General features: G+C 38.1%; 1 protein-coding gene across 1 annotated transcript in view; it reads right to left on the bottom strand.

Annotated features, from left to right (window-relative positions):
• The window catches only part of LOC145481042 (serine-protein kinase ATM-like), a 51,463-nt gene that overhangs the window by 26,497 nt on the left and 12,324 nt on the right, over positions 1–12,642 (bottom strand). Inside the window, exons 14-33 of the mRNA XM_081459427.1 lie at positions 11,854–11,918; positions 11,239–11,445; positions 10,607–10,699; positions 9,919–10,006; positions 9,240–9,389; positions 8,835–8,999; positions 8,028–8,156; positions 7,344–7,442; positions 6,639–6,861; positions 6,392–6,531; positions 5,992–6,027; positions 5,671–5,753; positions 4,919–5,074; positions 3,999–4,071; positions 3,053–3,110; positions 2,743–2,963; positions 2,170–2,340; positions 1,782–1,942; positions 964–1,234; positions 117–223 (exon numbers count right to left, since the gene is read on the bottom strand). Coding sequence (XP_081315553.1) covers positions 117–223; positions 964–1,234; positions 1,782–1,942; positions 2,170–2,340; positions 2,743–2,963; positions 3,053–3,110; positions 3,999–4,071; positions 4,919–5,074; positions 5,671–5,753; positions 5,992–6,027; positions 6,392–6,531; positions 6,639–6,861; positions 7,344–7,442; positions 8,028–8,156; positions 8,835–8,999; positions 9,240–9,389; positions 9,919–10,006; positions 10,607–10,699; positions 11,239–11,445; positions 11,854–11,918 — 2,696 coding nt within the window. The remainder of the gene's footprint in view (positions 1–116; positions 224–963; positions 1,235–1,781; positions 1,943–2,169; positions 2,341–2,742; positions 2,964–3,052; positions 3,111–3,998; positions 4,072–4,918; positions 5,075–5,670; positions 5,754–5,991; positions 6,028–6,391; positions 6,532–6,638; positions 6,862–7,343; positions 7,443–8,027; positions 8,157–8,834; positions 9,000–9,239; positions 9,390–9,918; positions 10,007–10,606; positions 10,700–11,238; positions 11,446–11,853; positions 11,919–12,642) is intronic.

Here is a 12,642-nt window from a genome sequence, read left to right as displayed (position 1 = left end):
AATTACGGGTAAACTAACCACCATTACAAGTTAGTGAAGCTGACGTTTCGAATGTCTGCCCTACGCAAGAGCAAAAAGAAATTTGAATAATTACACAATTGCAAAATAGTACTTACTTAGTAAACTGGGAAATGTCGGATCCCTCTGATGTTGGTTCATACATCCTTAAGAGTAGGCTTACTATCTGCTCACTAAACTTCTTTGCCAAAATCCTGTCAAAAACCTGCAAGACACTTCTCTGGATTAATGTGGTACAGTTACGTTTTTATCCGGTCATAGCTGCTGTAATGCCGTTTTAAAGTGAACTTTAAAGGCTACAATAGCATGTGTACAGGGGGGCGATGTAACCGTCCTTTGAGACAGAAACCTCAGCTGCATTTTCATTCTTGATAGTTGTCTACTGCACCATAGTTCGCGATATTAACTCCCTTATAGAATAAATGAACCTGCTATGTGAATGAAATCCTAAGGTGCCACCCTTCTAATATCATCTACTTGAGGACTTGCCTGTGGTACTGTTTGTTTTTCAAACTGGTGGGTGAAGATCTTTCGCGTTACAAAGAAACAAAATGTCAAAGAGCACATTAGGTTGCTATGGGTGTCTTTGAGTATTTTAGGTCAGCGCAAATTATTCTCGATAGCAAGCAACCACTCTAGTAATGTATGGGTTGCTACGCTATGTCATGTTACAAAGTGTTGTTGCCGCTGGTTGCTGTTGGTGTTCAAAATGAGAACTCTGGGAGACCCCATTTTGAAATAACCGAATTCTGTCCATCCGGTTTCACTGTGCAGTCTGCATCTATGGCGCACGCCTGAAATGGTTGCTCCCAGAGCTCTTGTTTTCCGACCGCTGGTCAAGGGGAACGAAGACTCTGGGAATGAGATTGGTTGGTGTTATATTACAAGTCGCTGTTGGTGAATTAGTTAAATTCAAAGAAAGAAGTAACAAGCCATTATTCTCACCTCTTGGGTGAGGGTGCCCACAAGAAATGCATGGCTCTTTTTGGCTTGCTCGACATTAACCAGCTGTTCACGTGAAATTGAGTTATCTACATCTGTTCTACTTTGCGCAGCAAACGATGGAAAGAGAAATGAAGTGATGGTGCAGAAGCTGTCTTTGATGAACTCAGTGCAGTCACCTCTTGGGTTCACTTGTCTGGTTAACAACTCAATGGACTGATGCACAGTATCTGGTCTCGATATGAGATTGGCCAAAATTGATGAATAATGATCCCTTTGGATAATAATATATACGGAAAGATCTTATTTGTTAAAAAATAAATAAATTGGTGGTATGGATATCTGGGGTGGGCACTCCGTAAATCATTGGGTAGGGGTGTGCCGCTTGGTCACTGAAATCCTTATCCTATACTAGACCATGATCAACTTGATTTTGCAACCCTATTCTAGACTAGGCACCAAAACCCCCTACCCTATCTCAGACGAGCTATTTTCCATGCAGAAACGTGATAACTATCGTAGTCCAACATATTTTTACTAAACCAATATCTTACAAAGTCACTTCCGAGTTTTAATTTCTATTACAGAACCCCAGGTAACAAACTCGTATTCCGGACTAAATTAGTTTTACACCGTCCACTTTCCCAGTAAATTATACCCTAATCTAGACCAAACCTGTCTGATTTCTATACCCTATCCCAGACTAAACTGCCTGAAAACCATATCCTTCACAGCCCCACATACCCATATAGCTTACATATGGGAGTATTCCCCACCCCCTACCCCCTGGGAATCAAGAAAAAAAAAAAGTTAATACTCACTGGAAGAAATCAGGAATTTTCTTGTAGTCCATCAACTGGCAGGGGAATTCAGTGATCTTTAAGCCGTTATTTAGCCAGTTATCAATGACGAATTGCAGATGACTCGTTATATAGGAACCCCTAGAAGAGTAACCCAATTCCATAGCCAGCTGTGCAAGAACCTGGTGAGAGACAAATATAAGCAGCTAGTAAAGCAAACCTTCGCAGCTTTTTCTATTTCAACATTTCAACCATTTTAAATTGCAATATATTTCAGAACTATGGAATGTGCATGATATCAACAACAACGACAACAATAGAACTTTGTTTCACCCCGGAGTTAGAAGAGAAGAATTTACAATGCAGAAAATTGTCGGTACATTGTTATGGCTGGGTCTGGTCACTGTACCTTCTTGACCAAATCCTTGTCCAGAAACTGCTCCTTAACAGCTTGGAAAAGCAACGCAATTGCTCTCTTCTCACAGATGGGGCTTATAAGGGCAATCTGCTTCAGGCAGGCCAACATAGAACTTGACCTGTTCACTCCTTCATCTTCACTCTCTTCATCACTGAGTGACGGCTTTATACAATACAATAGAACACTTGTTAAATGAGTTTCGTAACACTAGTTTCTCACCTGGTCAGGGTCAAGCTACTTACTTTAAGACGTCTTAAAGAACCTGGATTTTAATATATTTGACCCATGACCTCCCACAATTATACACCGAACCAATTACTTGTGCGGTGTGGTCAGGTGGGGCGCTATTGAAGGTCACAAAAAGCTTGGTTTTCAACAATGTTAACAATCCTCGAACTTGTCCTGGTTATATTACATTTCAGTTAGTTATGAGAAAGCCTGGGGATTACCCAAGAGAGAGAACCATCACGCAATAAATCCTAATGGGAACATCCTACACACTGACAGATGCAGCTGGAAGGATAAGTATGATTGGACACATCTTATCTATCAGCATCCACTTACTGCCACTGAGCCAGTTACAGACTGCACCAGGATCTGTGAGATTTTATTGAATATCTTGTACTGATGCTCTCGAGGGGCCGGCACAGCACAATCTTCTGAGATGTATCTAACAAACAGCACACCAACAGCAGATGCCATGTGCATCCTCAATGAATGACTTGAGTCACTAAGGAGCTTGGGAAATTCCGAACTCAGAGAAAGAGATACGGATTCTTGTACAACTGAAAAGAGAAGGAAGTAGTCAAGACTAAAAGGAAGAGATTGGAAACCACATCTGTTATAACAGTGCTAAGAAATGTTTTCGTATTACCTCCTGCCTTATCTTTCTTAAGTTGTTTCATCCCACACCATTTCTCCTCAGGATCAACCTATAAATCAACAATTGCAAATATTTATTATCCTTGCATGGAAATAAGGGGCTAAGCATGCATCTTATTAGCACTTACAGCTAGTTAAACTGGTAAGTTTAGCGAGTTGTTTGTTTCTATTGATTGTTATACACCCTTTGGTAAGTATTACTCCACAGAATCTCTGTGAACTTTGGATTGAATGTTTCTAAACTTATGTTAAGGTTAGTTGAAATGAGATTATTTTTGTGAATAAATGGTTTTGTTTAAATCCAAACTTCAGGTTTGTACGCATCATAAGAAAACAAATAAATGAATGGAAGACAAACCATCCACTAATAATTTGGCCTCTCATAAGTTGTCACAGTAATTGCTCCTTTACAAACATTATGGTAATAATTGAGAACGAGAAAATGTAATTTGTGATAACTGGTATTGACATAAACTAATATTTTGCTGGCATGGAAGAGAAAACTGGGTGCGAGCGTAGTACACAAGGGTTCGTGGTTTTTTTTTGCTCTAGTGTTGTGTAAATAGCATTATCTGATTTATCTTTCATTCTGTTGTTGATACGATAACTTAAACCCCGAAAGGTGGCACCACTGCATTTAGTTGGGGGTACACGGTCTCTATTTTTTCTAGTAAGAGGTTTTGGGGGCTTACGTATCCGGCTTTGGTGCACGTAGGATATTATTTGGTGTAATTTTTATCCACTTTGTTGTAACCTTATTGTGTCAAATACCAGTAAAACATATCTTGGGCCTTGCTGACAAACACACCCATGCCTTTTAACCTTTGAGTGTGATTGGTTGTGTAGTGAAGGCAAAATATGGAAATCTGTGCATCCATTGCAGTAAAAAAAAATAACATAACGCAAGACAGTTATCTTTAAGACATCAATGTGACTACCTTTAAGAAGGTTTCCATGCATTTTGCAAGTTGCAGCCTTACAAATGGAGAATACTGCGTGTCCTTCAAGGTCCTGCAAAAAATTGTTACAGAAACACCTTGAATGTCAGAGCTTTTCTCTTTTAAGTGAATTTTATTCCTTTGACTTCAATTTAATGATGTGTATTACTTAAGAAATAGAAAACATGTACCGTGTTTCTATCGAGTTATAGAAGCAGGAGTGAAAGTTTGGGAGAACGAGAAATGCTGTTGGAACGCGAGCCGCAGGCGAGTGTTTCCACAGCTTTTTCGAGTTCTCCCAAACTTTCACGAGTGTTTCTATAACTCGATAGAAACACGGAGAACTTGTTTTCTATTTCTTTTAGAAAACACCGTGACGAAAAAAAGGAAAACAACTTATTAACTTTGATTATCAAAATGTAAATTCTCTTTGCTCGCGCCATCATTACGTCAACAACTCACGCTAGTTCTCTGTTTCTATCGAGTTTTAGTATAAATCTACTAGCGTTCTATCACGAATGCCGTCCTCTGATTGGCTACGCTACTCACGTTCTATTCTGTGAGAGATAGCGAGTAGTGTAGCAGCATGCGCTGGTGGCCGCTTCTTTGTGTTTTCGAACTGTCTGTGAAGAGGATTTAGATGAAAGTTTCGAACGACTAGTAGATTTATACTAAAACAATTAGATTATTCGCGCTCGATTTCTATGTGTGATAGTTGACGAGGGCGCAGCCCTCGTCAACTATCACGCAATAGAAATGTCGAGCTCATAATCTAATTGTCTAACAGAAACACGATTTTTAACCAACCAGCGCGCGTATTTTCTTAGGACTGTTTTCTAAATGTCTATAACATGATCAGAAGTCTACGATGAATTCATGAGACTCGCCAACTTCACGTTAAATGAAGAATCTTGTCTTACCAAAATGCATTTAAGATGTGTGATGCAAAATCCCTCGATTTCTGAAGACTTGGACCAGGGTTGGCCCGTTCATCCAGATGACGAATGAACTTCATCAAAAGCATAAGTCCTTGAGAACACACCTTCTGATCCTTTCTAAACTTTGACATGGCTTGGCTGAAAATTCAGGAAATAAGAACGTACAGAATAAATAAATTAGTTTCTTTGTACTATTCAACACAATTGTGACCAAAGGATACACATTACACAAAACAAAATAATCCTGGCAGATTTTGTCTTATCTCAATGCTGGGAAAATGTTCCTCATTTAACCTAGTAAAATCGTCACAAACACGTATTGTTCTAGTGTTTCCTACTCTCCTCTATGAACGCTGACACGGGAGAGAGTTTGTAAGACCATCACGGTTGCATTTCCGTTAGTTTACGCTTGATCAATTTTTATGAGTCTGACAGGCACTTTCTCTCTCACGATTATTTCCATAATCTAAATTTTGGTGACCAGATCCTCAGTTAAAAGAACTCAGATGAAGAGATACACATGAAATGCTTAAGTTAGCAGAAAAGAGTAAAACAACTGAACAGTAAGGTATGCATTGCATACCCCGATAAAACCACTATTGTGTATTTGTATCTTAGCAACCATTCTAGACATTTATTTATACCACTGTTGAACTGTTCTGATATCAAAATGACGATTGGGACTAAACCAACTAGACATCAAAACACGAAGCACTCTTAAATGCAGTACGTACCTCAACACATCCAAGAGAACCTCCAAGTAAACGCTTGGCAGAGGGTTGATGCTCGATGCCAAGGCAAAAGCTACAGTAAAATACTGAGGAAAAAAAGAGGAAAAAAAATATTGGCAAGTCTTGTATGCTTACATTAAATAACCTTAAGAGAAACTAGAATTAATTTGACAAGTTCTGGAATGTAGGACCCTTTTGGAGCAGCATTCCGGGAATTGAATTGATGAGATTGCGGTATGAAAGTGTTCAAGCACTTCAAGCATGACCAGTTTCATGTTCTAAACAGATAACTTGTTTGCTCCTTCTTAATTAGAATGTACATACCAACTTTAGATCTCCATCACTGGACACATTAAAGTCCTACAAATAAAGAATAATAAACCTTAAAGCACCTGGGTGAAGACAAACATGACCTTCCAAAATTACAAGTAAAGCCACCCACAAACCCATCTGGTAGAGGCTATGGCTTACAAAAAAAATATGACATAAAAGCATAACATGACTAAAACAATACTCCTCTTAGCCTGAAAAACCAGGCAGTGTTTGTGGTGAGACTTGTTATAAATCTGCTTGCAAACAATTCTGATTTTCTTTAGGTTTTGTATGGATATAATGTACAAAGCAAACTACTTTATCTGCATATTATTTACAGCTTAACAAGCACAATGCCGATGACAGAAATTACAAATAATTCAGTTAATCATATTTTCACGTCGAACCTTACCTCTAATCTCAGGAATTCAACAATCCTTTCTTTAACTTCATTTGGATGAGGATCAGAAGAGGGTATAGCAACATCATCACAATCATGCATGACCCAGCTACACAGAAACCTTGCACAACAGTCTCTAAGTGTGGAATGCACTAGAAAGAATATTTCAATAGTAAGTGCCCATGGTATGAGATCATAATTTGACTTTCGTCATGTGTCAAGATCCCCATGATGTTTTCCTAAGGTGCCCCAAACTTACCGGATTTGACGTTTTTCTGTTGTGACTGGCTGTGTGTTCTTTGAACTGCTGTGGTCTCCTCACTCGAGGATACTTCAGACTCAAAATCATCAAAACCATCCATCTCATCAAGAGACCTCATACTTGTGCTTTGGTTGAGGAAACTCATACTTGTGCTTTGACTGAGGAAACTCTTTTCTGTGATATCAAGCCGACTACAGTTGGCTGATGCACACTGTCCCCACTACAGAATACATGATGGAAAAGAATTCTTTAAAAGCCTTGAAAATGCTGGGGTTCAATCTTGTGTTAGGTTTGAAAATTTTCAAGCAGTTCAGTTTTTGTGTCCCTTTCTTTCATTTATAAATATTAGGCAAAGGATACAAAGTCTCTTATGAGCAATCCAAAACCACCACAGTACACAGGTACACTTACAGTGACACATACATCTTAAAGTTACCTTGTTACACTATGTAATCAAAAGAAAAGATCATAACAGAAAGGGACTGATGCTGGACTGCAAACAAAAGGTTTTTATAGTAAATCCTCCTCTACATTCAAGTATTAAACAACACAATTGTGTGTAATTCTCCAAAGTTTAAGATGTGGCAATTTTAAAAAAGTTTGAAAATGACTCAAGACCATCAAAATCAACCAAAACTTCATTATTGCCAACACTTAACACATTGAAAGGAATTCCAATTCTTGGAAACAAAATGCTTCTACCTCTCCACTGTAAATCCTGTAAACATCATTTATGAATGAGCCTGAAATTTTTTCTCTTAATATAATCCCAACAAACTGCTCAGGAGAATTCACTTCTGTCTGCAAACAAAGAAATAAACAAACGCCACTAACATGATGCAAACATAAGCACATGTAGATCATTATGTGCAAGCAAATGAGCAATGAACAAAAAATTGTTGTTTATCCATTGGAGCAATGCAAGTTTAAGCACAAACATAAATGCAGACACAAGAAAAGGACCTTTCCTTTGCTTTTGATCATGCTTGCATCACAGCCCCATCCCTGCACAATGGAATGAATCAAGGACAAGCTATTCTCATTCAAGCCTCTCGGCAGCACACCATGGGCGCCTGCGTATTTATGTCACCCAGGGATTCTGCTTACTTTAAACCCTTCTTCAACTTATAAATACTAACCTACTTACTTATAAATTTGCATACATGATGTGAAATATTACTTAAGGCCAATTTTATCAACTGTGGAATTATTGTCTGATGACCAACTATTTTTTCTCAACGTGGGGTTTAGCACCAGACTGGAGGCCGCCGTTGCCACAGATGACAGAGAAGAGAGAAGACTGGTGACATTACAGTGAATGAGGTAAACTTCTCAAAGCCTACAAGTACGCACTTAAAAGGTGAACGAAATGAGAGTAGTACTTACAGATAATGTAGTGAACATCTTTTCCATTTCTGTAATGACACCTGAAAAGACTTCCATTCTTGTTATTATGTCCGCCTCATCAGATACAATGATCCCACTGACATCTTTTACTACCTTCTTCAACAAGTTCTACAACAATTATATAATAATACGAAAAATTAAGCCATGATCTAGGAAGTGGTGAAAATTTGCAGGAGTGATTTGTTTCAGTGATTTAATTTCTAACAAAAGTGGTCAAACTGCTAGCATAATGGGGACTAGTTACATTGAGATCTGCTTGCTCTAACTCTTGGATTGTTTGAATTACCTATTCTCCCTTTTCTCTTTTCTCTTTGAAATAACAATGTTCGATTGACTACAAACAGTGACCATGCAGAGGCAATCAAATCTAATCAAATTCAGTCCATAATCAATGGCTGCTTTTAATTTAACATTGAAAAATGGTGATACAATTCAAAGAAAGCAAAGAAAAAGCTTGATTCATAAGAGAGGTAGAGAGAAATATTGTACAGGACAGACTGCAACAGGCCTAAACTCATTCAGAATTTAATTTCGATAGTGTCGGAAACATTTGGTGTTTTTTACTTTTTAACCTTTTTTAGCCTTGTAAATAGAAATTAATTTTGTTAAAGACACCACAAAAAGATTCCTTTGCTTTAATCCCATTGCAATTTTATCTCTTCTTTTGCATGGAAAAGTAATAAGCAGAATTAAAAATAACAACTTTCAATGCCTTCACTTCACATTAATGATGTTGCATTACCATAATGCTTAGAACATACAAAGTCAAGAATACAGCATACTCACACTAAGCTTTCTGATCACAGGTAGGGTTAGAACCTGTTCTTGAGTGAGAGAGTTGCTCTTCAATAAATAAACCACCCCTTGACATACCAAACTACAGAACCTGACAACACTCTCAATTTTGCCTCCAAATGACACCAATCGATCTTTGGACATACCCCCTAAAGACTGGAGGAGAAACAACACCAAACCACACACATGATGCAATTATCAATGATTGTCCATTAGCTTACCACAACAGCTCAAAACAAGTAATTCTTGCAGGAAAGCTCAATTACAAGTATTATTAAAATGCCTAATTATAAAACAAGACAGGACTGATATAAACCCAAGTCTAAAAATGACACACTTTTACAACATGGCTGTAAGACATGTACCAAGAAAAGGACTGTGTTTCTTTAATTTTACCTGGGCCTCTAGTGTCTCACAAAACAGGGAAGCTGTATGGGCTAGTCTGTCACACAACAAACTGCAAAGGGATTCAATCTTTCTATTGTGCTTCACTTCTCTTGATAATGTCCTTTCTGTTTTCTCCCCATTCCATGACTGCCAATTCGCCTTGAGAAAAAAATGTTTTAGCAGTTATGAGAATGAGAGCAAGATTCGTTGACTATTAGGCCTTCAGCAATATAACAATAAACTTGTGAAGAACTTATCTCAATATTTTATAAGAAATAAACATTCTGCTCAATGTCAGCTTCATTTGTTGAAGAGTTCCTTGAGGTCAGTAATGCAACTTTGACACTACATCTACTCCTTACAAATTCAAAGAACTAGCCTGGGTTCTCAGTAACTAAGTAACACTAAAAATCAAAGGAACATGCAGGGAGGAAATGAACTTTCTACCTACTGTACCCTGTTTCAGTCTTCCAATGAAGGAAGAGAAATGATGCAAAGATAGGCAAACAAGAAATCATCAGATGGTACCCTATTAAGGCTAAGAAAAGGCTCCACTGCATGAATGACAATGAATTAAAAAAAAACAAGAATCTTTCAATGCATAGTTACCTAGCCAATCAGGAAGGCTATATATGTTAATTATACATGAGAGAATTTATGTATAGAAATTAATAAATATTTGCAAAACCTCATCAAATGTTGACTTCAAGTACACCTTTTCCATCTGGACCAGCATTCCATCAGTGTCGTGAGGGAATGTATTATGTGACTTGTTCCTGAGAGAAGACAAACTGTTTCTGTCCAGTAGCTCTGTTATTTAGTTATACAGTCAAGTCTATAACATAACTTAAAATGTGCTTGCTACTTGTAGCTGTTATTAATGCTGATTGCTGAGCCTCTCTCCTCGAATTAAATGCTAAAAATTACTTTAAATTTCCGTTTTGTGTACAAAAGCTGACTTCTCTGTGGAGCTTACTCATCTGCCCTTGTATTTCTGACCATTGATGGGAACAAAAGGGAATTGCATCCATGGAATTTTCATCCCTGGCTGAGAGAAGAGCATTTCGAGAAAAGGGCCAGGTCAAGTTAGGAATTACATGTAAGAGAAGGTGCCTCTCAAGGAAAACGTAAGCAAACCAGGAGACTGCTCGTGAGATTCCCTACCCTAGGGTAAAACACTTAATAGATTGCCTAATGGTTTTCACCAATCCCCCAGTTGGACCATGCATCCATTCCAAGGGAATGCTGCTTATATATGTATCAATAATTACTGGGTATTATGGAGACAAATTACAATTCTCTATGATGTTTACAATTGTAAAGCAAGGTTCAATGTACCGTAAGGTTACGCCCTATTTAAAATTCAAGTCACTTACACAGCAGGCTCCATTCCATTGATCACTATTGCTGTGGAGAATTTCTGTGTCAAAGACACAAAGATACCAGCTATCATTTGCATGTTTGCAAGCCTACAACATAAAATAGTAAAGCAGAAATGATTATGTTGCAATGCACCAAAAATGAGGTGGAAGAGAAACAGACAAGAGTAGATGCCTCTTGAACTAGTGCCAGCATGACTAACATCAAATCATTCCTCCAAAAAAATAATAATTGGGTGAGCTCCAACCTGATCAGGTTTAATCTCTTTCTCTTTCATGGAAAATTTTGACAGGAAAGGTTTCCCTTCCCTATACCTTCAACAGAAACTGGTACATCTTTCATGATCACATATTTAGAACATCAAAAAATGTTTCAGTGAATAAGCCACTTGGTGATTTTATTCAAGATATTTAATAAAACCCTTTTGAAAACCCAAATGGCAATCTTCCCTTTCCATTTTGTGTATGTCATATTGTGAACTCCCAACCCTTTTTACTCCAGCCTGAAAAAGGTATCCCGTTAGGGTGGACCCTTTCGGTAGTGTCCACTATTGGGTGTACTCCCAAGCCATAGTACTGCTTTTTACCTTGGAAATGCAGTACAGTACCTTTAAAATCTCATTAAATACCTGCTTGTGGTTCTACTAGCCCAAAATGCCAGTGGCTCATTAGTACTATCGCCTTCCTCATTTATGGGCATCAGCCAGTTAAAAAGCTGATGACGCAGAGGATATGACCCTATATTTGGCTCAGCAATTCCTAATGGTGATACAGGCTGGAACTTTTCTGGCAAAGTGTACAGTTGCAAATAGGTGGCTAAGAATTCAAGAGATGACCTGTGCAAAACAAAAATAAAATGCTTGTATATTGATTAGAGAAGTCGACTTAGTAAATTCAGATGGTCCAGATGGTGCAGTGAAGGAATTATCTTTTTCAGGCTTAATGTTTTTTTCTATACACCCTTGCTTTATCAGTGGGGCACAAATACATACTACATACTTGACGACTATAACTGAAATTCTACAGGGAAGTACCCTTATACATGCATGGATGTCGCTAGGGTGGCCGCCAGCTTGTTCACCAGCAAAGAGAGAACTAGAACACAGCTTATATTTCACATGAAAGCACAGAATTGGATAAACTTTGGAGCTGTAAAGGTGAGAATAGCCAGTCAAACTTTTTAATGAGGCAGCTCTGTGTTGTCTTAGTTACATCACTGTATGCAAGCCATAAACATGTACTACCTTGATGGAACACCACTGCCCAAAATAACACAAAATATTTCTGGGTCTGGTGGAACAACATGCCCCTGTAGACAAACAAATCAAGAATCAAAATGAAGTGAAGAACAGCATTCTGTTTAAGTGGAGGAGCCAGCTACATTCAACACGACATTAAACTCATTTATCTCCGGAAGTTCCTCCGATAGATCAGGAATTCGTAATCAACTAGCCCTGGTTTTGTTAATTGAATCTCAAAGGTTAGATACTTAATTCAAAGATAGAGTTGGCCTGTACTTTAAATGCTATCAAATAGTTAGGGCTAAAGAAGCTACTAATGTGAATTTCAATTTCCAGAAAGGTTGCCCAAGTTAAGTAAGTCAATGTTCAGCGATATAGAAAGACCCCTATGGACCACACTGGCAGTAAGATTTTACCTAATAAATCCCAACCTATTATAAACATTTTCCACCAACACCCCACCACATCCCTTAGAGGTATTATTTATTCCAGCATAGTTTGAAGTCTTCCTCACATGAGAAGTAAAGGTAGAGTTAGAAAGAGCTTCAACTGATGCCATTTGGTCACTGCACTACCCCCATTACCTTTCAGCACTTCAAAGAACTTACCACTAACCCCTTATGTCTGATATTTCCCTCCAACTCTAATTCTAGACCATTTAACATCATTTATGACATTTTAAGGATTTTTGAATTCTTCTAGTGCATGGCTAGTACCCATTACAATTATTGAGAAATAACCGTACACAGGCTACACATTGCACTTTTCAGGCTAACATTTGCATTATTCAGG

The sequence above is a fragment of the Orbicella franksi genome, chromosome 3 (assembly GCF_964199315.1).
Source record: "Orbicella franksi chromosome 3, jaOrbFran1.1, whole genome shotgun sequence".
Lineage (NCBI taxonomy): Eukaryota > Metazoa > Cnidaria > Anthozoa > Scleractinia > Merulinidae > Orbicella > Orbicella franksi.
Note: the sequence above shows the minus strand (reverse complement) of the source record. Positions and strands in the feature narration are given on the sequence as shown.